Here is a 24,033-nt window from a genome sequence, read left to right as displayed (position 1 = left end):
GTAATGAGAAGAAATTTCTTTTGAGAAATACAAATCTTTTGTTCTTTATTCCAGATAAACCAGGTCTGCTCAGGGATTTGGCAGATTTAAGACAGATTGACAGAAAATCAGAGAGATGGAACATTGGAAGGAAAATGAAAATTGGTCATGTTTTATTCAATGGTGAAGAGGTGACCTGTTTCTGCACCTAACATTTGTCAATAAAATGACAATAAGTTGACACACTTTTCTGCAGATAGCAAATGGACAACCCATTACTGTTAACCAATAAACTCCTTGCATACATTATCTTGGGTACCTTTTGGTTGTGAACATAAGCGTTTAACAACTCATGCACAGGCAGTTAGTTGAGGCTTTTAATGTTGTCACATCCAGAAAAGGCTGTACCAAGGTTAAAAGGTATGAAGCAGGATCACCAAGGTGAATACTTCTAAGACTACCTAAACACACATACTGCTTTCCAATTGTACCTCAGGAAATACTGGAGAAGTTTATAATGTATTGAAACCGCCAATTCCAGTGTATCCCTGTAAATAAGGGATTGATAATGAAATACTTAATTCATTCCAGTGACCGGGTTGGATGATGACATAAAAAAAGAGGTGCACAATGTACTGAGAAGTTTAACATCCACCATACAAAAATCACAGAACCTCAGACCTTTCAAACAAAAAAAGATTTACAAAATTGTCCCATGATAGGCAACTAAAGCCAGACCACAGTACACAAACGTTCCCAGCTCACTCTTTGCCCATTGGCTCCACTTTCATCCCCTTCATGAGGTACCTACAGTCCCCATCTGCAGACTGCTACAGACCCCAACCCAAATTCAAACACCAAACTTCATCTTCCACCCCCCCCCCTCCACATCACACATTTAAACCTCTCACTCCACTGCACCCTCCCCTCTCCTGCTGGATCTTGTTTTGCCATCTCTTCCCACTACTCAGTCACTCATTCCCAGGTCTTTATTTTATTTCTCCTTCCTTTAGGGAAATAGCACAAACCTGTGTCGTTGAAAATAGCACTTCTCATTCTTCAGCTCACCCAGTTATAATCAGCTCAAACCCTGCCAAGAAATGCATCAGATCCAAATCGATAAGACATCTCAGAGCAGAAGCGACATTCACAGTGAGAACAGCTGAGACCAATTGGAAAACAAAATGTTTCACAAAGCTCCAATCTTCATTCTACTTCTTTAAGTGTGTCACGTAGCTCAATATTTGTGTTCTGCAGCAAAAGGAGTTAAATCAGTTCTGCTCTCATGAACCCCACACTCGCCAATATAATAGTACTGAGCCATGACGGGACTTTACAGACAAGAGACCGCAGAACTTTACGGCATAAGTTTCTTCCAGTCCCACACAGCACAGCAGCAGAAACTCCCAAAGGCTCATGTGTGGCTCATCAAATTAAACCACTCTTCCTCAGTTAGGCCTCTGCAGTTCATTCGCATGGCGTCACGATGAAAGAAAGGCTACGATGAAATCTGACTTTTTTTTCTCCCCATAAAAATTAGCAACTGGCACAGAAGAAGGAAGTTTCATAAGATGACCAAGTTTGGTGTCAATGACACAACAGACGTAGGAAAATCACATCTCTTCCAGTTCATCTTAAATGCCGATTGAGCGTAAAACTCTCTTCTCTTTCTCGTTCAGGTGATCAGAAAACGGCGTGTAGCAGGGCTGTTGCGCAAACTGACGGAGGTAATCGGTTAGATAGGCCTGAAATTGAAAAAGAGGATGAAAGCACACACATGAATAAATGTTAATTGCTTTGATGGAAACCATTAATCCCGATCACACATCCCAGCAATTCAGGTTCCATCCTGACCAAAGTTGCTGTTTGACAGGAGTTTTCACACTCTTCCTGTAACAAGCCAAGTCTCAACTGGGTGCTCTGGTTTCCTTCCACATCTTAAAGACATGTACTGTACATTAAAGTGCTGGAGAAAATCAGCAGGTAATGCAACATCCATGAAAAGCAAAAAGCAGTCAATGTTTCTGCCCTGAGCCCGTCAGGAGTGCCAAAAATCAAGCAGATGCCCAAATGAGTTGGGGGTCAGGCCACCAAATGATAGATGAATACAGATGGGAGAGGGGGAGAAAGGTGCTGATAGGTGCAGGGTCAAAGGGCAATAGCAGAAGAAAGGGAAGGAACTGGAGGGAGACAGGGATGAGAGAAAGGAAGAGACTAGGGGTGGGTTACTGGAAACTGGATAAGTTGATATTGATGCCATCTGGTTGGAGACTGCTCAGACAGAATACAAAGTGTTCCTCCAATTTGTGGGTGGTCACAAGCTGACAGGATATGAGGCCATGGACAAACATGTCAATGTGGCAATGGTGCGTGGAGTTGAAATGGTTTGCCACAGGGAGGTCCTTGCTGTTGCAGCAGAGAGGAAAGGGTCTCAACAAGTCGATTTCCCAGCCTTTGTGCAGTCTCCCTGATGTAGAGGCCACATCCGGAGCACGGGATGCAGTAAATTACCCCCAGGGAGTTGGTATGTAAATTGGTGACCATAGATTGTAACTTGTGTGTGAGTGAATGGTGGAATATACTTCAAGTCTTTACAGGAGTTGGGAAATGTCCAAGGGGTCTCTGGGTCACACAAGACGAGACTTATAGAAATATGACATTACACAAAATTCTCCAAGTCTACATTCAAGAATAATACTTGAATTCCTTCAACAGGAAATGATGCAGAGTTCACCCACTGAACATCCTCCAAACTCTCCAGGTAATATCAGACGTTACACACCCTGAGCCACCTATTGTTGTCATACAGTTTATTTAATTGAACTCTTCTCCCATCTCTCCACACAGGCTGGATTCTGACAAACAGTTCCCACTGTTCACTTGCTGGTTTATGACTCCCATCTCCAATTATGATTTTTTTTTTGTCTACTCTTTGCATTGTAAACCAGTCCCCAGGGGCTATCAAAGCTAGATTTCCCCTCAGAATTTCTTTTTGGTGGAGATTGTAAATTTCTGACTTATGGAATGTTCTGTGAACTGGAAGTTCTCAGGAATGGAACCCTCCTTTAACCGAGACACATTGTAAATTCTGTAAGTCGGCAGCAAGCACAAGTTGCTGGATTATGGCTGCAAATTGAGTTATTGCTTTCTTTTGCTTTTGAATATTTATTTATAATTTTCCAGGCTTGGACTCAAAAGAGCTTTCAACAATATTATTGTCAGTGAATACAATCATCACTGATTACAACTTATTCAAATCCATACAATACAGATTGTTGAGGCCAAATTTATCCCTTTCCCTACCTTGCCATTATTCTCATTTCATTTCAGTGAATTTAAATGATCTCCTGTCCTCAATTGCTTAAATGACATGCAATCCTCTTCCTTCTCAATGTAAACAGATACCATGGTTAATAGATACCATAGAGTCCTGCCTCATTATTGTTCTCTTGGTCCTCACAGGCACAATATCCATCTGTACTTAAATGGCCATTTTGGCTGCCAGCTGCTGTGCCAGGAATATGAAAGCTGGAAATCTGCCAAAAACCTTTGGTTTTCCCTGTGTGCCAGAAATATATTGTGAATCCCCCGCCTTCTTCTGATGTCCTGCAGCTATTAATTTTCCAGGCTCAGTGCGAGTTTGTTTCAGCTGGAACACAGAGGTATTCCTGGGCTGGGGAGAAGGAGAAACAACTTTGGTTACATCTGAGGGGCCAATATGAATGATCGTGGGATTCAGGCAGTCTGTCAACATTCAGAGCAGTTACCCCCATCCCCAGCAATAGCCTGCACACGTCACGCCAGTCAGGTTACAGTCCTGAATCCCACATTTTAATGCTGAGAGAAAACTGACTAAAAAGTATCCCAGGTTCTACAATGAGATGCTGCATGGGGCAGGTCCTTCTACTTGCTGCACCACCCACCAGCCCTCACAGACAGCCTCCACACTGAGGGATGGGTGAGTGAATGATGGAATATACTTCAAGTCTTCACAGGAGTTGGGAAAGGTCCAAGGGGTCTCTGGATCACACAAGACGTGACTTTCAGAAATATGACATTACACAAAATTCTCCAAGTCTACATTCAAGAATAGTTCTTGAATCCCTTCAACAGGAAATGATGCAGAGTTCACCCACTGAACAACGCAATGCATCCTCCAAACTCTCCAGTTGTAGGATCACTTGTGAAGTCAGGGGTTCAGAAGGGGATCTCAGCACAATTGAGAACAGGATCAGAGAGGGCAAGAGTCACATCAGGATCAAAGCATGGCAGCAAGAGCCAGGGTAGGCAGGAGAGTTACACATAATTCCCAGCACAGCAAAAATTGACCACTTTTAAGCACCGACTGCATTACCATTCTCATTCCTGGGACTGCATCTGGAGTGCTCTGCAAGGTAGTGAACTGCAAAGCTTCCAGTTTAGATCAACTACAACTCTCATCTTCTTCTCTTCATTTACATTTAAGGGTTGAGGTTGTTCGCAATTCTCTCACCTTTTGCAAAACATTTCTTTTATAATAATTTTCATTATTTGTAGTTCCCAATCATGCATTGCCTTTTTATATCCCCCTCCTTCAGTTTTATGTTGTTTATCATTTATAGTTAAACAAACCTTCCTCCTTGCTGATCCATCACACCATGAAAGCAAGGACACTTGCAACCCTAAGACATAAAATTCTTTGTTCTGACACCTCCTACTCTACTGACATTTTACCCATTAGCAAGATATTGCCAGCTTACTCGCAATATTTTCCTAGTCACTGTTCCTGATTATAGATTCCCCAATTACTGTCAGCTCAAGAGCTCATATTTGTCAGATTTGGCTCTGCTATCCTTATTAATCTGGATCCAGTCAAGTTTATTGTCATCTGATTGTACAAGTACAACCTGACCAAACAGTGCTCTCCAGCATTCAGTGCAAAACACAACCCTACAGACAAACAGCACAGAACAAGCATCTCACCTATACAAATAAATAAATATTGTTTTGTACAAATGAGTCTCGGATGGTTAGTGAGAAGAACACCGTTCTAACTGCCCATGGGAAGAAGTTTTCCTAAGCCTGGTGGAGCTGGTTCTAATATTCTTGCAGCTCTTCCCGATGGGTGCAGCTGAAAGATGCTTTGTAGGGGGTTATGATCCTGCGGATTGACCTCCAATCTGTTTCTCCGCACCAACCGTACCATGCTGTAACGCAGCCAGCCAGGATGCTCTCGACAGAGCTCCTACAGAAGGCTGACATAATGGTGGCCGGCAGCCTTGCCCGTTTCAGTCTTCTCAGGAAGTGCAGTTGCTATTGCGTCTTCCTGCTAAGTGAGGAGATGCTGAGCGTCCATGATAGATCGCTAATTAAGTGAACTCCAAGGAACTTGGTGCTCTACTACAGAGTTGTCGATGTATAGTGGAGGGATGTCACTCCCAGTCCTCCTGAAGTCCATGATCATCTCCTTCATCTTGTCCATATTGAGACTCAGGTTGTTACCCTCACACCTTTTCCACCTCCTCTCCGTAGTGTGACTCTTCACTGTTGCTCATAAGGCCAAATACTGTTGGGTCATCTGAAAACTTAATGTCACTGTTGGAGCTGGATCTGGTGATGCAGTCATGAGTCAAATGGAAACTTCTCAGTGATTATTAGCTTTCTCAAGATGAGAACTTGTATTTTGAAAAAAAAACCACACACAACCTGGTCTGACTAATGACCATGTCATGAAATCTGTTGGATTGATACCAAAATTAAACTTCTGCTCTCAGTGATTTCATAAAGATTCCTAATTACCTGCAAATCAATTTGATACAAGGGATCCTTCAACGTGTCTGGGTCATCTTCACCATCAACATCATAATAATCATCATCTGTTAAAATAACACACAATCACGGTAACAATCTAATTGCAGTAAGGTTCAGAACACAGTAAAAACTCTGCTAATCCATCAGAGTGGAGGGGGAAGGACCCTAGTGGGAGGGAGGATGTCAGGGTGCCAGAGCCCCAGAGGGAGATGACAAACCAAACTATCGAACAGCAGATTATTGAAGTTTTAAATGAATATCAGTATTTGTGGAAATCATTTCCTCAAACTTACCTGTTTAACAGTCTATCATTAGCTCTTATGAATGAAATGTATACATCTGCATTCATTTGATTAAACTTCTGCAACAATCAGTTTTGTGCATATACACGTTTGGTGAAAAGCTGAGGTTTGCTTAGACCAGTGGTGGCCAACCTTTTAATTTTTAATTTAGACATGCAGCATGGCAACAGGCCATTTCAGCCCACAAGTACGTACTGGGGGTGTAGGTTAATTGGGCGCCAGAGACACGTGGGCTGAAATGACCTGTTATCGTGCTGTATGTCTAAATTAAAAATTAAAAGGTAGTCCACCTCTGGTTCAGACTGTGACATGGACAAATATTCAGAGGTCCACTGGGCACAGGGAGATATTATCGAAGAGAACAGAGCATCACCTGCATCTAAGAGACCAGGATCAATGAGCCACCTCTCAAAAATTGCCTATTAACCACTGAGACACTGCTTATTTTACCTTGTTCCAATTTTACAGTGTCAACTTGATGAGAAATTTTCATGGCTAAATTTCAGTATAGATCCTTGTTAGGACATGTTAAGTATTGTTTGTTGGACTTTAAAAGAAAAACAGCGTGAAGCTGGCGTTTACATCCACTACACCAATTCAAGTCTTGAATTGATGATTTCACAATCCACATGTCTACAGCATCAACAGCTGTTTATTCCCTATCACACTGTGTGCTCCCTATATCCTAAGGAAGAATTTACATTTGCAAAGTCTGATTAGGTTCTGATTAGAACCCCCAAAATTTTTGCATGCACTTGGAACGCAGAAGTGGAAAGATCGCCTATTTTTGTTGGACATCAATTTTTAAATTGAGCTGTTCTTCACCTGGTTCATTACATATTCTTTCTTTCAATTCAAAATTGAGCAACGTCAGTGATTCAGGGCCTGCTTGTATTTACTTCACACTCTTAAATCTGTACTTTACTGTTCCTGATCATTCCTTAAATCAACTAAAGACACACAGATCTAAACATTAAACAATATTCAAGAGTAATCATGACCCATCAAAGATACCAATATGAACTTGCAAAACCTATCAGTTTAGATAGTGAAATGTTCCATCACCACTAACATGACATATGGTATTTCAGGACAGGAGCGTAACAGCCTATATTTAGCCTGTAACAAGAATATACACTGAGGTGGAAATGTGATGCTGTGGTGCAATGCACCATGTCTCACAGCACATATAGCAAGTCAAGGGTAATCAGGGCCCTTTGTCAGGTATAGACAAAACCAGGTGGGTGGGGGTGGGGGGGGGGGGGGGAGGAAAGGAAAGGACAGGGGGAGGAGCTAACAAGTAAGATGTCATAGGTAAAAACAAGGTGGGAGGGTAGAAGAGAAAAAAAGCTGAGGACTGATGGGGTGTAGGTCGAGGGTAGCTCTCTGATAGGTGAAGGAAGGGGCAGGGGAGGAGCTGGAGGAAAGGAAACAGAAGGATCAGGAAAGAGAGACTCAGGGGGAGGGAGGTTTAATGGAAATTGGGGAAATCAACGTTAATGCTGCCTGGATGGAGAGTGCCAAGTCAGAATACAAGATGTCGTTCCTCCAATTTACTGCATTCTGCTTGGCAGTACACGAGGTTGTAGTGGATGGCACAAAGTCAGGGAAATCAGAATAAAGAAAGTCAAACAATATTGTCAGCTAAACCTAATCCTCTTTAGTTCAAAGCTGGGTTGCAGTGAGACTTTTTCTGGGACAGTTGGAACTGTAAAAGAAAGGCACAGAGTGTGCTTGGCACCACCTCCTTTGATGGGCCATGAAAAGGAGCCCATTGGCCGTGGCACTCATGACAAAAAGTAATAGCTTACATGACGTGATCATGACCGAAGGGGAAAACAATGTTGGAGCTCCAGGACATTCCACAGACAACCACAACTCTCTCCCTCTCGACATGCCTGTGTGTGTGTCTCTCTCTCTCTCTCTCTCGGCCTGACTCCATCTCACTCTGGACATCTTTAGTGCATGATTTGCAAAAATATAATAAGCAGGTACATGAAGTTAATCAGGAACGCCAACAGAAAGTTGTTGTTTACTCCTAAAGGAACTGAAGGAAGACACAGGAGGGGTTTGCTTTAAGAAATAGTTAATATTGTATGCAGTACTCCAGATATGGTCTCAGCCTTGCCTTTTTATAAATGAAGCTAACCCTTCCCACTTTATTCAGTTGCTTATGAATGAACAGTAACACTCCATCTGCATTCCTAATTACCATGGACACTGGTGAGACCATGTGGGCTGCTGGAGACTGGCTTATGAGAACCAGGTATCGGAACCAGGATTCAAGAGGGTGCCAAGGAAAAAGAAAGGCTCCCAAAGGCCCTTGGGTACTGAAGGCTTCTGATCATATTGGAGGGTTGGATCTGGAGCTCAGGTGTCCAAATGGATCGAACAGGGGTCTGTGCGGTTGCAGAGGTGCTGGAAGTAAATCCACGGACATTCAGTGACTGAAGGGACACTCTTTTGCTTCTCTTTCTCTTGTTGTAAGGGGCAATACCGAGAGTAACTTTTTGCCTTGCAGCATAATAAAGGAAATATTATGCAATATTGCATTTCCTCTTTTATTACAGGACAATAAAAGAATCTTGAACCTTGCAGAAGAATATAAATGCATTGGAAGCAGTTTAGAGGTTTTCTCAGCTTGTAATGTCTTATGAGGAAAGCTAAAGTTTTATCCAATGAAGTTTAGATGAATGAAACATTCTTCGATTGAAACATCCTGATGTTCCCCCTTGAATCTAAAACCATGGGGATAGTGTTTAAAGACAATGGGTCTCCCATTTAAGACAGGCTTTCTTTCGATGCCTCTTCCTCCAAGTTGTTGTAAGAAGGGTGTTTGAATTGAGACAGAATTAGAAAGATGGAAATGTGCAGTTAAGATTACAATCACGTCAATCGAGACTTTATTGAATAGCAGAGCAGTCTAGCTGGGCCGAGTGGCCTATTCCTGCAACCAATTTATTGTCAGCATCACATGGAAAATAAAACGTGACACCAAGGACGAAACGTAATCATTTCTAAATGAGTGTAAATGGCTCACAGAGCTTCTTACCGCATCTAATGCTTCCCCCTGTGTTGAGCAGGTCTGATAACAGCTGCCCAGCTAGGCCTTCATCATCTCCTTCATCATCATCCTGGTCTTCCCACATGTCGTTAGCATCATCTAAATACCCAAGACAAAGAACTATCAGATCCATTGGCAGGAGTGGAAAGTGGGAATTTGTAGAGCGGTAAAGCAGTGGTGGCCACGGAAGGGCAAAGACTGGATGAAAAGGAGGTGCGAGAGGAGCATGTCCAGACTACCTTGATTCCACTCCGCTGCATTGGATTGCCGAGAGACATTTGCTTCCATGACACTGGAAAGTTCACCAATCACCAACTTGAAGAGCTTAACTAGTAGAGGAATATTTGTCCATCGTTCTGGATCTATTGAATACATTAAAACAAGCAAATAGGAGATTATGACTAGGGAATATAATTTGAGATGCAGCGAAATCCTGATTTAACATGCTCCGATTTAACACGAATTTGGATATAACGCGATGAGTCTTTGGACTCGGGAGTCAGGCTCCCGGGCAGGAGCGACAGAAATGACACTGAAGTTCCAAAACAGACATACGAAGTTTACACTCAGACGCTCCAATACTTCAAACAGAAGTATTTGTTCATAATGGTTTACTAACAACTAATTTGTGTTTTAATTTCAACTATAACAACAATTTATTGAAACCCTGATTTAGTGCGACCCCACAATTTTGTGATGAGATTTTATAGATCCCAATGATTGCGCTATAAAGGGGCCGCACTGTACAAGCAAGGAATAACCACTGCCTAAGAAGAAGAGTATCTTAAGAACAGTTTGATTAACTGTCTCTTAGTAAATAACAACTAGATATCCCTCTTTTATAAACCAGGAACAAGAACAATTTACTTAAAGACAGGAGACCCAAAAACCCTAACTGTCACTCCGCCCCCACTCCCAAGACCAAAACCAAATTCCCTTTTCACCCAGTCCTTTTTTAATATAAAAAAGATGAAGCCCTCAAGCTCTTCTCCTATTCTGATCCCATTAATCACAGAACCATACCGCACTGAGGCCAGATAACTTGTGCTAGCTCCCTGCAAAAGGCTTCTACTTAGTTGCTCTCCCCCACTTTTTTTTTTTGCAATACTTCCTTCTACTTTCCAACGACTGTTATTGAATCCACCACATTCCTCAATGATGAATTCTAGATCCTAACAACTCAATACACATCTTTATTCCCAGAATGAACCTGTTGGAGAGAATGATATGTTTGCAATCATTCAATAAGAATCATGGCTGATCCTGTGCTCCAATTTCACTTGCCTGATGGATGGCTATATTCTTTGATTTTCTCAGTGCTCAAAAGTCTTTTAGTCTTGAATTTACCAGTTTTTATTTTGATCAGTTGATTAGGCTTTTTTATTCTTTTGCAAAATTATTCATTTTGATTAAGAAAGTATCCGTGAAGCAATGCGTTAATTTTTGACCTCCACAACTGCATTATTTTGAATATGTTGAGAATTGAGGCAATTCCGGATTCTTAAAACCTTTCCAATATTTTTTCTAGTTCACAAATGAGAAATTTGTAGCTGGATTACCTACATTACAACATATTCAAGCATTATGGCATTGTTCTTCTCATTCCATCATACGTACCATGTTGCAATACAACAAAAATTTTTCAACATTCTCTGGAAATAGTTGCAGTAAAGCTATAACAGCAGGAGAGGAGTCACGTGATGGAGTAGTGGCCGGTCAAGGAATTCCAGCCCTCTCCCGAAAAGTTTAAAAAAAAACGCACAAAACACAAAGGTACAAGATTAAAATTTAAAACAAAGTATAAATAAAGGTGAGAAGAAAATGGCAGCGAAGAGAGAAAAGTCGAAAACAACGAGAAGAAGAAAGAACATCGGAAGAAGAAGGTGAAGGCCTTACCTGTCCGAGGAGGCCCGCTGCGGAGAGAGAAGCCCGCTCCCTCAGGTCAGTGGAAGTCCCGGGCTCGGGACTACAAAAATGGCTCGCAGAGCCGAGTAAAAGTGCGCAACCGCGCATGAAGAAAAACACACCGACGGGAGGGGGGAACAGCTGCGGAGTCGATCTCCACAGCTGAGAGAGACACCTGCAACACAGCAGCAGGTGCAGAACATGGAAAATAACGACAACAAGAAAGAAGAGGGTAAAAAGAAAACAAGGAAACAACAGATGGTCAATCCAGAGGAAGAAGAAGAAGAAGAACAGAAAGAAATGGAAGAAGAGAAAGGCAAGACAATGGATATATCTTTTTTAAAGAATATATGGAATCAGTGAAAGAATGGCAATTACAAGAATTTAATGAGATAAAAAGAAGAATTAAGAATGCAGAAGAAAAAATGAATAAAATAGAAATGGTCATATCAGAGATAGGAAAAAGAGTGGAAAATATGGAAAAACGAGAAATAATTGTAGAAATGGAAGTAGAGGACTTAAAAGAGAAATTAGAAGAATCTAATAAAAAAGTTAAAGAGGCACATGAGCTGTTAGCTCAGAAGATAGATATAATGGAAAACTATAATAGAAGAAATAATATAAAGATAGTGGGCCTTAAGGAAGATGAAGAAGGCAAGAATATGAGAGAATTTATAAAAGACTGGATCCCCAGGGTCCTAGGAAGACCAGAATTACAGGAAGAAATGGAAATAGAGAGGGCACATAGAACATTAGCCCCGAAACCACAAACGCAGCAAAAACCAAGATCCATTTTAGTAAAATTCTTAAGATATACAACAAGAGAAAATATATTGGAGAAAGCAATGAAGAAAATAAGAGAAGACAAAAAGCCTCTGGAATACAAAGGTCAAAAATTTTTTATCTATCCAGACATAAGTTTTGAACTCCTGAAGAAGAGGAAGGAGTTCAATACAGCAAAAGCGATCCTATGGAAAAAAGGATATAAATTTATGTTAAAGTACCCAGTGGTACTTAAAATAGTTATTCCAGGGCAACAAAACAGACTATTCTCGGATCCAGAGGAAGCACGAAAATTTGCAGAACAACTACAAAACAAGCAAAGAGATGAAGACATGTAATGAGAGTAAAAATGACCACGAACTATATGTATGTGTGTATATGTGTGTGTGTGTGTATATATATATATTATAGATGTGTATGTATGTGTATATATACATGAATGTATCCATATTTAGAGGAAAATATATAGAGTATAGATAAGAATTAACAAGGGAGGGAAAGGGAATAGAGGGAATAAGGAGGGAATTGAAAGAGTGACCTTTGTTACATATGAAAATTGAAATCTTTTCTGTGGGGGGCTGGGTGGGGAAGAGTTACGGTCACTGCAAAATCAGTTGACGTTTGCGAGTGAATTCGCAAATCCAAATGGAGAGGGGAGATGTGGTTACCCGACAAGGGATAAAGGGCAACTCAGGAGGGGGAGGGGAGAATGGGGTTAAAGAAGTTTTAAATAGGAGAATAAGGAAAATGTTTGATGTTTTAGAAATGTTGTCTTATAAAGTGTTCAAAACAAGAAAGCAGAAATGGATAAGAAGGAAAGGTGATGATGGAGAAACGGAAATGGAAGATGAGCAAAGTATGAAATGGCTACGCTGAAGTATGTGACTTTAAATATTAACGGAATACATAACCAAATCAAAAGGAAGAAACTGCTAAATTTACTGAAAAAAGAAAAAATTGATATAGCATTTGTGCAAGAAACACATTTAACTGAATTGGAGCACAAGAAATTAAAGAGAGATTGGGTAGGACATGTAACAGCAGCGTCGTATAATTCAAAAGCAAGAGGAGTAGCTATATTAATTAGTAAAAATGTGCCATTTAAAATAGAAGAGGAAATAATAGATCCAGCAGGGAGATATGTAATGATAAAATGTCAGATATATTCGAAGTTTTGGAATCTACTCAATGTATATTCACCTAACGAAGAAGATCAAAAGTTTATGCAAGATATTTTTTTGAAGATAGCAGATACGCAAGGGAACATATTAATAGGAGGGGATTTCAACCTTGATTTGGATTCAAATATGGACAAAATTGGGAAAAAAATTAACAGAAAGCTATTACAGCAGCTGGAATAGCCCATCCAATGATTCAACCTGGTTCCTTACTCCACCACTGTCTAAATGATTTGCACACTTTTGTTGTTCATTGATTTCAGTAACATTAGTTTGTCGGTGTCATTTGCACTGCTCCAAAAGTTTAGATTGGAATTATTTTAAAATATGTTAGATGCATTATATTGACATTCTGAAATCCAATAGGTGGTTTTGCCCACAAACCACAACTGAAATACAACAGTATTTACAGATAAGGTCAGGATATCTTCATTTTATTTCAGGTAAATGTACATATCCTTTGTGTCCTTTACTCCCAGCCCCTCAGGCATTCCCATTTATCTTTTAAGTAGATCCATAATTCTTTCCTTTGGGTTTTATACTTAAATTTACATAACACTAGAACTATTGATATATGATCTTCTCAAAAACTCCATTGTTCAGTTAACTCCTTACCCAGATATTATGCCTTCTTGCTCTCAGTTTTAAAGGACAAAACAGCCTCTATTCTATCAATCATACACATTTCAAGATTCCTTTTATTGTCACATGAAAATGTAAAATATAACTACATAACATATACTTCAACTTTTGTCTGCTGCAAGGGAAATAAAAAGTTGCTATGAGCATTGACCGCCACCCCGAACATGAAGAGAAAGAGAGCCTCTTCAGATACACTGAGTGCCCATGGATTCACCTCCGCACTCCCACAACTTCTGCCGCTGCAGACTCCTGTTCAAACCATTGGCAGCTCGTGTTCCATGTCCAAACCGCTGAGGTTCTTTGGGAGCCCTTCTCACCCTCAGCACCCTCTTGAATCCCGGTTTTGATGCCTGGTCCCTATAAGCCAGTCTCCAGCAATCCACAGGCTCTGTGGGTCCTCTGACTGCAAGTCACCAACAGCCTGAAGTCCATGTGAGTCCTAAACCGTTGAGCCCCTTGATGGTCTGCTGCTGTGATCACCTTCCATGTAGGCTCAACTCCCGTGCTTCTCCTTCTCAAAAGGGGGGGTGATGTCCGCTGCTACCTGCAACATCACATGGTACACTACCCAGCATAGTTGCAGGATTAAAAAAAAAATCATCAGTTCCTTCAGCAGGCCGTTTAAAACATGTACAGAGCCATTGGTATCAGGATCAGGCAGTAGGACCCTGCAGAGCAGCACTATGTCTTCACTTCCCATCTCCCAGGTCCACACCAGCGACAGCACTGCCATTACAGTTCATACTGGAGATACTGAGAAAAATAGGCCTGTACATGATTCTAGAATTGATCTGCACTTTCTCACACTCTCCTACTTGCACCAAGTATATCTTTTCTTGATTTTCGTGATTACAGTCAAACACAATAGATTGGGTGTAGGATTTTAGCAGAAAGCTCGCATAAGAGGGCGCAAAAAATCAGTGAACCGGTGCGGACTCGAAAGGCCAACATGGCCTGTTTCCGCTCCATAAATGGCTATATGGTTAACAGTTGCTTTCCTAACTGCTTGCTATAGACAAATGCACCTTTGTCTTTTATAAACCAGTTCCCTCTGAATAAAAGCCAGCTTGTAATTTAAAACTGCTTTTCCTATTCATTATACAGGTATAAAATCTTTTCTCCAAAATTCTAAAAATCAAACATTTTTTCCATGGATGTCATCGGCACACCAAATTTCATGTTTGACGCCAAACATGACCCTATGCGACGCACACTCAACTCACGCTTGAATATCCTGTATCAGTCCATTTTGATAATTAGTGGAATCTTTATAGAATTCTTTATAGGTGCCAGCAGAAAAAAAAGAGTCCAGAGCCTCTGATTCGCCATATATGGACGCCCGATTTGTATTTGACAGCCTGACGCCCAGATGCACCCCCCCACCCCCTTCCAGTGTCGCTGCCACCCCACTCTCCACCCGGTCCAGCACAGTGTCTCAGTGCTCCTACGAGTCAGATGTGCCTCTGCTGCTCTCGGACAGTGAAAATGTCAAAAAGGTGCAGAGTCCCCTGTGGGTAACTGTAAGAAGCAGAAAAGAAAGTGTCTGTGAAGCTTGATCGTGGTATATCTGTGCGGCATCTTTCTGAAGATTATGTTGTTGAAGTTTTACAGTGACAGTGAGAACCAGAAAGTTCTAAAACAAAATAAGAAAATATTGCATAGGTCAAAAAATGCAGATCTTGACCATATGCTGATTGAGCGCAGCTGCCGCAACAACCCCTCCCGCCATCCAGAGACCCTTCTAGTTGGAGTGTCTTTATTTTGTGCAAATCTGAAATTAGTGCAATTACTTAACGTACTGCTGTAAATGTTATTCTATTATCCGAAAAATTCCGAAAAGTGTCTGGTCCCAAGGTTTAGGATAAAAGCTTCTGTACCCTACTTCATATGGGGTTTTGTTATCTTCTTTTCTGCTTAATCTTTTTAACTCTTCTGCTGTCTTGCAACTTCCTCAAATTTACCAGAAAATCTGGATGCTCTCGTTGAAATTATTATTATCAAACAATGGAATCATTAGATTGTAAAAAGGACTAAGGATGCTGCAATGCTTTTAAAAATAATCTCATTACTTTTTAATGAACTTAATGGCTAACATTTCGAATGTTATTATTTGTTCTACTGCCCTCAATGCCATTATCGCTATTCAGCAGAATCACCCAGTTGGTGAATCGCAAAACTGAAAACAAAATCCTGCCTCCACCCAACCCTCAGGCAGTGTGTTCCAGATTTCAATTAAAAAATCTTAAAATCCCCTCTCAATCCACCTCCCTCACTTTAAACCTGTTACTTTTGTTCAAAGGCAATTACAAGGATAAAGATCTCCCTAATTTATGCCATTCTAAATTTGAACATCTCAATCATTTCACCACTCCTGCACTCCAAAGACAAACCCAGCCTACCTGGTCTTCTCGTAGGTGATACACACCATCCCAGATCAGATCTCTGTACATCACTTCTGCACTTTTTCCAATGCTATCACCACATTAATAGATGTCTTAATAGAGAGATAAACTTTAAAGGTTGGTCAGTAGTCTTCAAAATCTTTAGCTTAATTTGGAAATTCTTACTTTTTGCTGTCTTGGAGCGAGTGCGTATGCCCTCGTCAGGATTGAACACCTCCTCGCCTTTCACCATGATATCCTGCAGTCGCTTGTCATCTGTGTTAATACCATGCTGCAGGAGCTTGCACATCGCTACAGTGCTACAGGATAAACACAATTTGGCTAATCGTCAGTTTGAAAACATTCAATCCCAGTGCCCCAAGTTAACTTGGACTACCCCAAGTTCAGGCTTCAACTGATAAGATGAACACTGTTCCAACTGCTTGCAGGTCGACATAAAGAACATTGGTATTTGAACGACCCCAAACTGGATAAGAACACTTCCAGATTAGATACAAGACATGACCATCACAGTATAAAGGTTCCTCTCAAGACCATAAAGCACAAGAGCAGAAATAGATATTCAGTCCACTGAGTGTGCACTGCCATTCAATCATGAGCTGATCCACTTGGCCACACTGCCCAGCCTTTCCATAACTTTTGATGCCCTGGTTTATCAAGAACCTACCAATCTCTGCCTTAAATACACCCAATGACTAGGCTTCCACAACTGTCTGTGGCAACAAATTCCAGGTATTCACCACCCTCTGGCTAAAACTGAACCATGAAATTCTCATTGGATCATTCACATTGCATTTTATTTTTATCCTATGCAATTTTTCTACCAATTTCCCATGATATTGGCAATGCTTTATTTTCTAGTCAAATACAAATTAATTCTGCTTTATTTTAGTCCTCACTTTTAACCCCATTCTCTACCTTTTAATATTTATACATCAGAATTCAATTTTTGTTCTAACTCTACTCATGTTATATTCTAAATGTAGTATTATGTGACAATAATGGAACCTTTACCCTTTACCTATACCCCTCTGCTTTTCCCTTTCCAATCTTCTCTGTATCGACATCAGCATTTCAACTAAACCAGAAGCTTGTCATTTATAACAAACAACAATAAAACGAGCCATTGAGGAATTCAGAGTGGGGTTAAGCAGCACCTGATCTTTTGTATTAATACCCTGCATCAGGACTGAGAGTATGAAGGGGAGATGACCAGTACGAAGACAGGTCTGACTATTCTCAGACACAACCACTGCCAGGGTGAGGCCAAACGTAAACTTAAACATAAATATAAGGAACGCCTCCTTATATTCCACACGGGTAGTCTACAAGTTAACAGCATGAATGTTGAATTCTCCAATTTCACATAACCCGCAGCCCTTTTCCTCTCTCTTCTGATCCACCCAGGCTCTCTTACGCACTCTTTTTTCTAGTCCCTCCTCCTCATCCAGTTTCTCTCACCTCCCCACAACAACCATCCACACACGCAACTCACTGGGTCACCTATCTCCTTCTACCATTCATTCCCACCCGGTACCACTCACTATCTTCCTTTCTAATCAACTACCATAATCAACATTCCTTATTATCTCCACTTATCTTCCAGCTCTGTCACTATTTCCCCCGTTTCTGTCCCACCTGGTTCAATTTGCCCATCAACCCCATCTCATCTGGATCCACTTATTGCTTGCTAGTTTCTGCCTAAACCTTTCTCCTCACCTCTTCATACTAGTCATTTCCCCCTGTACACTCTCAACCCCAATGCAAGGTTTCGAGTTGAAACGTCAGCCATCTCTGTGCCTCCAAGATGCTGCCCGATCTGCTTTGTTCCTCCATCAGTCCATTTTTGCTTCATATTCAAGCATCTACAATCCATTTATAATGAACACTTAAAAAAAATGTATTTTAATCTTTGTTCATTTGACAAGGCACACCTTCTCTATACTAAAATCACCCCTTAAAGGCTTCCCATGAGCCAATTGTTAATTTGTCAGCCAATTCACTAGGTCCTGCCCCCTTTCCATCCGACTAAAATTCATCCTTGTGAAATATTGTTAAATACAATTGCTGTGTCATCCTTCCTTACAACTGTAATCCAGGTGACATTGTGTGTGCAAATGCCTTCCGATCAAGACATACTCCTACTTTATTTACCAGGACAATCAGGCTAGAACCATAGAACACAACACAGAAACAGACCCTTTGGCTCATCTAGTCCATACCGAGCTATTATTCTGCCTAGTCCCATTAACCTGCACCTCATTATAGTTTTTCATACCCCTCCCCATCCATGTACGTAATCAAATTTTTCTGAAATCTCAAAATTGAGCCTGCATTCACCACTTCAGCTGACAGCTCACTCTACACTCTCACCACTGTGTCAAGAAGTTTCCTCCCAATGTTCCCTTTAAACATTTCACCGTTCACTCTTAAAGCATTTCCTCCAGTTCTCATCTCACTTAACATCAGTGGAAAATGCCTGCTTGCATTTACCCTTTCTATATTGGTCATAATTTTGGATACCCCTATCAAATTTCCCCTCATTTCCCACATTTCAGGGAATAAAGTCCTGACCGCTTTAACCTTACCTTGTAACTCAGTTCCTCAAGGCCCATCAACATCCTTGTAAATATTCTCTGCACTCTTTCAATCTTATTGCTATCTTTCTTGCAATTATGTGACCAAAATGGCATACAATATTCCAAATTTGGCCTCACCAATGTCTTGTACAACTTCACCATCACACCCCACATTCTATCCTCAATACTTTATGAAGGCCAACGTACCATCATAAATCAAATCTCTGGAGCACGTTCTTGGAATGTTCATGCAAAAATGAATTAATATCCTGTTACTACCCCAGCCTACGATAAGAAACAAAATTCTTCATCTTCACAATTCTGGAGTTCTGAAACTATTGCATTTAAACATTCACCATCCTTTCCCCTATATTGTTTAGAGAATAACAGTTGCTTTGTTTCTTTATACAGGTGAAATAGAAAATGGCCTTATGAATCCTCAATTGCATTATTCCTTTATAGGGCTTCACTTTTTTTTAATTATTATTGACACCAGGTTTTCATGCACTTTAATAGCAAAAACTATTAAATGTCCATTTCTTCCACTGTTTGAGCCCAATTTCCATTATTGCTACTACTGTATCTTACACTTCACATAAATGTACACCTCTGTACAATTCCTCAAACCACCAAGGCACTGCTGCCTCCCCTGCCCCTCAGTCCTTCCCCAAAAGTCAGCCATATTTGTCCAAGTCACCCATTAGCAAAACTGGTACACACCTGACTTTGCCCTCGTACTGTCCATAGAATAGAGGCTGTCGACTAGTCCACTCCGACATGACAAACTCCAATGCAGGTTTGCCAGTGGGTCCAGGCAAGCTGCAGAGAAACTCCAGCAGAGGCTCCAGCTGGTTGTGAACAAGGTGTGCAAACACCATAATCAGAGACTGAAGAGAGAGAAGAACAATGAGCATTTTCAAAGGACATAGAGGAAAATGAACAGAAGAATTAGTCATACAACCTCCACCATTAAATGTCATGCCTAGTCCACTATCAAATCTCTAAATTCCCACTCTATCACAGTACATCTCAATTTCCTTGTTGCCGAAGATTCCATTATTTTAACCTGCATACATTGGTTGAAACTTCCTCAAATCTCTGCAGTAGGATCAAAAATTCAAAACCATTTAAGTGAAGAGCTTTTATCACAAAGTGAAATGCCCAAACCCTGGTCCAAAGATTCGTGGTTCAATCTGCCTTGATACTTTTTCACTGCCAGTTGTAAATCAAATCTAGCATTCAAGGTAAGAATGGGTTATGGCAAAACCCAGGTACAATTGGGGCAGACTATCTTAAGAACAAGTCCGTCAACCATCAGGATAGGATACATCCAGCCAAAGGCTGAAGATTTGGTCAGAAGAATAATGTAAAATCCAAGGAACTGATTCTGGATTAAGAAGAGATTACTTAAAAAAAAACTACCTTATATAGTCCAAAGTTTACAAAAATTCTGTTTCTGCCAGTACAGCTCATGAATCTTCCAATTAGCATGTGTCAGCCACTCAAACTGGTTCCGCCATTTAAAAAGACCCAATTCTAAACTCAGATCTGCATTCCAGTTCACTTCCATCCCTATTCACCCTCTTGCATCTATTCCTGCATTATTTTAAAATTTAGACATACAGCACCGCCCTGAGGAAAAGGATTCCAGAGACACCAGATCCTCAGAGAAAGTGGCTTGTACCACGAGCCATTATTTTTATCTCAACAAAATTGCAGACACAACATACATCACCTTACTGTGTCCTTCACAAACCCTGTCTAAACCACTGCATTTTCTCAGACAGGCCTTCTTATACTTCATCTTGTAGAGCTTCCTGCCCTTCCAACTCTGCTTTTCAGTGCTATGCCCTTCAAACTCTGCCCATCACCCTCCTCCCGACCTCGCCTTAGAAATGTCCTTCACCCATTTTTTTTTAAAGTATATATGTCGAGTTCCTGCTCCCACCTGCATTACACTGAGTGTCTCTGCTTGTTGCATTTTGCTGAGAATTGCTCGGAGTATCTGGTCGAGGTTTTCTCCCAACTGTGAGCCAGCCTTCGAAATGAGAGTGGAAACTAGTCTCCCTACAAATGCTGCAGTATACTCTGAGGTGCGGGGGTCCAAAAGTTGGCTAACCACTTGCATGACATACCAGAGCCCGTTATGGCCCTGCTCGTCGTGCCACTGTGCTATTTGTTCCATTGCTACAGCCACATAGGCCCGCAGACACTCGCCACCATTCTGTAGAAGAAGAGCTCAGAATTAAGAGGGACAAATTACACTGATCTCATGCACCAGCTCGCATACACATCCATTAATTTTTCCTGCGATTATACAACAGCATACCAAATTTGCACCGTTTTTTTTCTGCAGAAATCCTCATCTCATTATGTCATTCGAGGTATGCAATCTCCAACATTTTTACAGCTCACCCCATTGCTTCAATTCAATCCCAAACCAAACTTTATGCATGAATTTCCCCATGGTTTTAATTCAATCACAATTTTCACCCACGACCCAACAAGCTGTGAATGCCATAATTAATTTCAAGTTGCCTACCTGCATGGTTGCATTGTCATCTGTGTGTAGTGTACACTGAGCCACCACAGGGAATGCCTGGCAGATTAGCACGTCTGACAGTGGCAGTTTGGTATTTCTCACTACAGTTGTCAGTATGTCAATAGCAGTCTGCAAGTGGTTAGAAATGCTGGTGTCAATATAAATAAATTCATGTGCTGGGAGCACACAATCAGCATAATGACAAATTTATGGAGATTACTCACTGCACAGAGTCCTGATGGTATTTTATCAGATGGAGCGTGCATGATGCTAACAAGAGTTGGAATTAACCTCATCTGCATGGGACCCTGACAGGCTTCGATCTGTGCCAGCTCCTTGAAAATATCTTGTGCCAGAGATGCCACCACTGGATCTGGAGATAAATTGAACAAGCACAATCAGAAAAATCACACTTTCCAAATGAATTCTGGTTAAATCTGCTGATGGCCTTACTGCTTTTTAAAGTTTGACATACAGCATGGTAACAGGCCATTTCAGCTCATGAGACTGTGCCATCCCCAGTACATTTTGAATGGTGGGAAGAAACCTATGCAGCTGGGGGAAACCCACACAGACATGCAGAGAATGTACTGTTACGAGCCCAAAGGACCCCAAAACCCAGCAGCAATAGATATTCACCACAACAAGTAGTTACTTAAACAAAAGTTGTTTTTAATGATCTTTAAACATGAAAACAGAATCAAACTTTAACTTCTATTAACTTAACTAACCCCAATTAACCCCCTTCTAATTCTAAGCACGCCTGTATGATGTGTGTATAAATTTAAGAAAAGTTCGTTAGTTCACAGTTCAATCTCACTTCTCATTCTTCCCAGTTCTCTGGTTGCAGGAAATTCTGATACTGTACACAGAATTTAACATGTATAAAGTTCACCAGGCTTTGGTGCTCGAAAGGTAAATGTTTACCGCTCAGGAAGGTTCTTTGGAGGTTTGCAGAGAGAGATTTGTTGTTCCAGGATTTCCACAACTGAGGTACCACCATTAGTCACCTCAATGTCTTGCTGATGAAACTTGCCCCATCAGGGTTCTCCAGATGATAACCTCTTTCTTTCAGGCTATCACAGAGTTCCTTACTGTTCATCTTATTCCAAGAGAAACATCAGACAGATAGACTCTCTCACTTGTAACCACCCCCCCCCCCCCACCTTCTCCAGCAAACAATAGGAGTAGTCTTTTGCTCCCATCTGTTGTCTTAGGTAAACAAAACTCCTCAGTAGTGACCTTACTGTGTACTTTGCAGAAAGGTCAGAAGCCTTGTAAAAATGTTCAACAGAGATGACCCTGTCTCCAGTCAATTCATTTGATCACATCATTTCAATTAGCAGCTACTTGTGAAATGTCCATGGCATTCTCCATAGTTTCTATAAGTCCACTGAATATGAATTCTTCAGTATTTCAAATAAGATCTGTTTTAAAATGTGTAACCTACTCTAATTTTACCAAATTATCTCCCAAATATTCCATTACAGTACAAACTCCTTACAGGTAGCGTGGGATTCGAACCTAGGTCCCGACCGCTGGCACTGTAAAGGCATTGGGCTAACCACTATGTGGAGAGCTACGACATTGGAGCAATGGAATAATATCACCAACACTGGCTGTGCAAATCACCTGCAAAATATTCACTCACACACTACAATTAAAGTTCATGCAAATCCCTGGAGCCAAAAACCAATTTCATCAAATGGCATTTGTTTATTTTGGAATTAATACCCTTAAGACACAAATCAACTGAGCGACTTGCAGAACATTAATCACCTTCTACTCAGTTCCAAGGAGTTAATCTTTCCTACCTCAACTTTGTTTAAAGGTGCATTTTAAAAGGCTTTTCGTTAATGTGAAACGTATTTGAGTTTTCTACGCTGAGGGTCTAAATCCCAATCCACACCTACTCACAAATAATGGACAGATTCAATCACACAAGAGTGCACCTGTCTCTGATCTACGTACCATTACTGTACTTGAGGAAGATTGCAATGGTAAGGGGACAGACTTTATTTTCCACACTGATAGTGAAGGCAGGGTCCACGGTACAAACAACACACAAAGTCTCCATGACCAGGGTCAGCACCTCAGAACTGAACTGTGTAGCAAGTTGAATCAAACCATCCAGAATGCTGGGTAGGAAGGGCTGTAACACACGTGTACAATCAGAGAGTTTCAACTGGTCACAATATCTGTGGGAAAGGGAAGAGAACATATTAGACACTCTACACTCATTTTCCTAACATTAGACTATGCTTATAACACATTTACATTACACTGGTGATCAATAAATGATGGATTCATGAGAAGTTAATTCCATCCATCACCCAGGACGAGAATGCTCAAATATAAAATGAAATAAAAAATAATGAAAATACATTAGGAAACATTAAGAATCTATGGTTTCTATTTGCATGTTAACTAAGCCCTCAGCAGTCAACATGTCTGATGAGCAGATCATGTTAAATTCAACGCATTAAAAATCATTTTTTTGAGGCAATAAATGAAATGAAGCAGAGGGGAATGTGTGTGGAAATTGGTGAACAGCAAGTTCTACAAAACATTATTAGGAAAAGTGAGAGGATAACTGGAAATAACCTATTGACTTCAATGGGAAGTGGTTGTGAAAAAGGAGACACCAAGTGCAAAGCAAATATCTCTTCTTTGGCTTGGCTTCGCGGACGAAGATTTATGGAGGGGGTAAAAAGTCCACGTCAGCTGCAGGCTCGTTTGTGGCTGACAAGTCCGATGCGGGACAGGCAGACACGATTGCAGCGGTTGCAGGGGAAAATTGGTTGGTTGGGGTTGGGTGTTGGGTTTTTCCTCCTTAGCCTTTTGTCGGTGAGGTGGGCTCTGCGGTC

At 41.0% G+C, this 24,033-nt stretch overlaps 1 protein-coding gene across 2 annotated transcripts in view; it reads right to left on the bottom strand.

Annotated features, from left to right (window-relative positions):
* Positions 1 to 342: 342 nt before the first annotated feature.
* Positions 343 to 24,033, bottom strand: part of ipo9 (importin 9) — a 99,167-nt gene continuing 75,476 nt past the window's right edge. For both annotated transcript variants that reach the window (XM_069941296.1, XM_069941297.1), the window contains 10 exons: positions 23,138 to 23,364; positions 21,391 to 21,539; positions 21,167 to 21,295; positions 20,573 to 20,848; positions 19,345 to 19,511; positions 16,211 to 16,344; positions 9,375 to 9,497; positions 9,124 to 9,234; positions 5,758 to 5,834; positions 343 to 1,724 (listed from right to left, as the gene is read on the bottom strand). In XM_069941296.1, the coding sequence (XP_069797397.1) occupies positions 1,614 to 1,724; positions 5,758 to 5,834; positions 9,124 to 9,234; positions 9,375 to 9,497; positions 16,211 to 16,344; positions 19,345 to 19,511; positions 20,573 to 20,848; positions 21,167 to 21,295; positions 21,391 to 21,539; positions 23,138 to 23,364 (1,504 nt within the window). In that variant the 3' untranslated portion in view covers positions 343 to 1,613. The remainder of the gene's footprint in view (positions 1,725 to 5,757; positions 5,835 to 9,123; positions 9,235 to 9,374; positions 9,498 to 16,210; positions 16,345 to 19,344; positions 19,512 to 20,572; positions 20,849 to 21,166; positions 21,296 to 21,390; positions 21,540 to 23,137; positions 23,365 to 24,033) is intronic.

This window comes from Narcine bancroftii, chromosome 5, assembly GCF_036971445.1.
Source record: "Narcine bancroftii isolate sNarBan1 chromosome 5, sNarBan1.hap1, whole genome shotgun sequence".
Lineage (NCBI taxonomy): Eukaryota > Metazoa > Chordata > Chondrichthyes > Torpediniformes > Narcinidae > Narcine > Narcine bancroftii.
The sequence above is the reverse complement of the archived record's forward strand: the minus strand, read 5'-3'. Positions and strand labels throughout refer to the sequence as shown.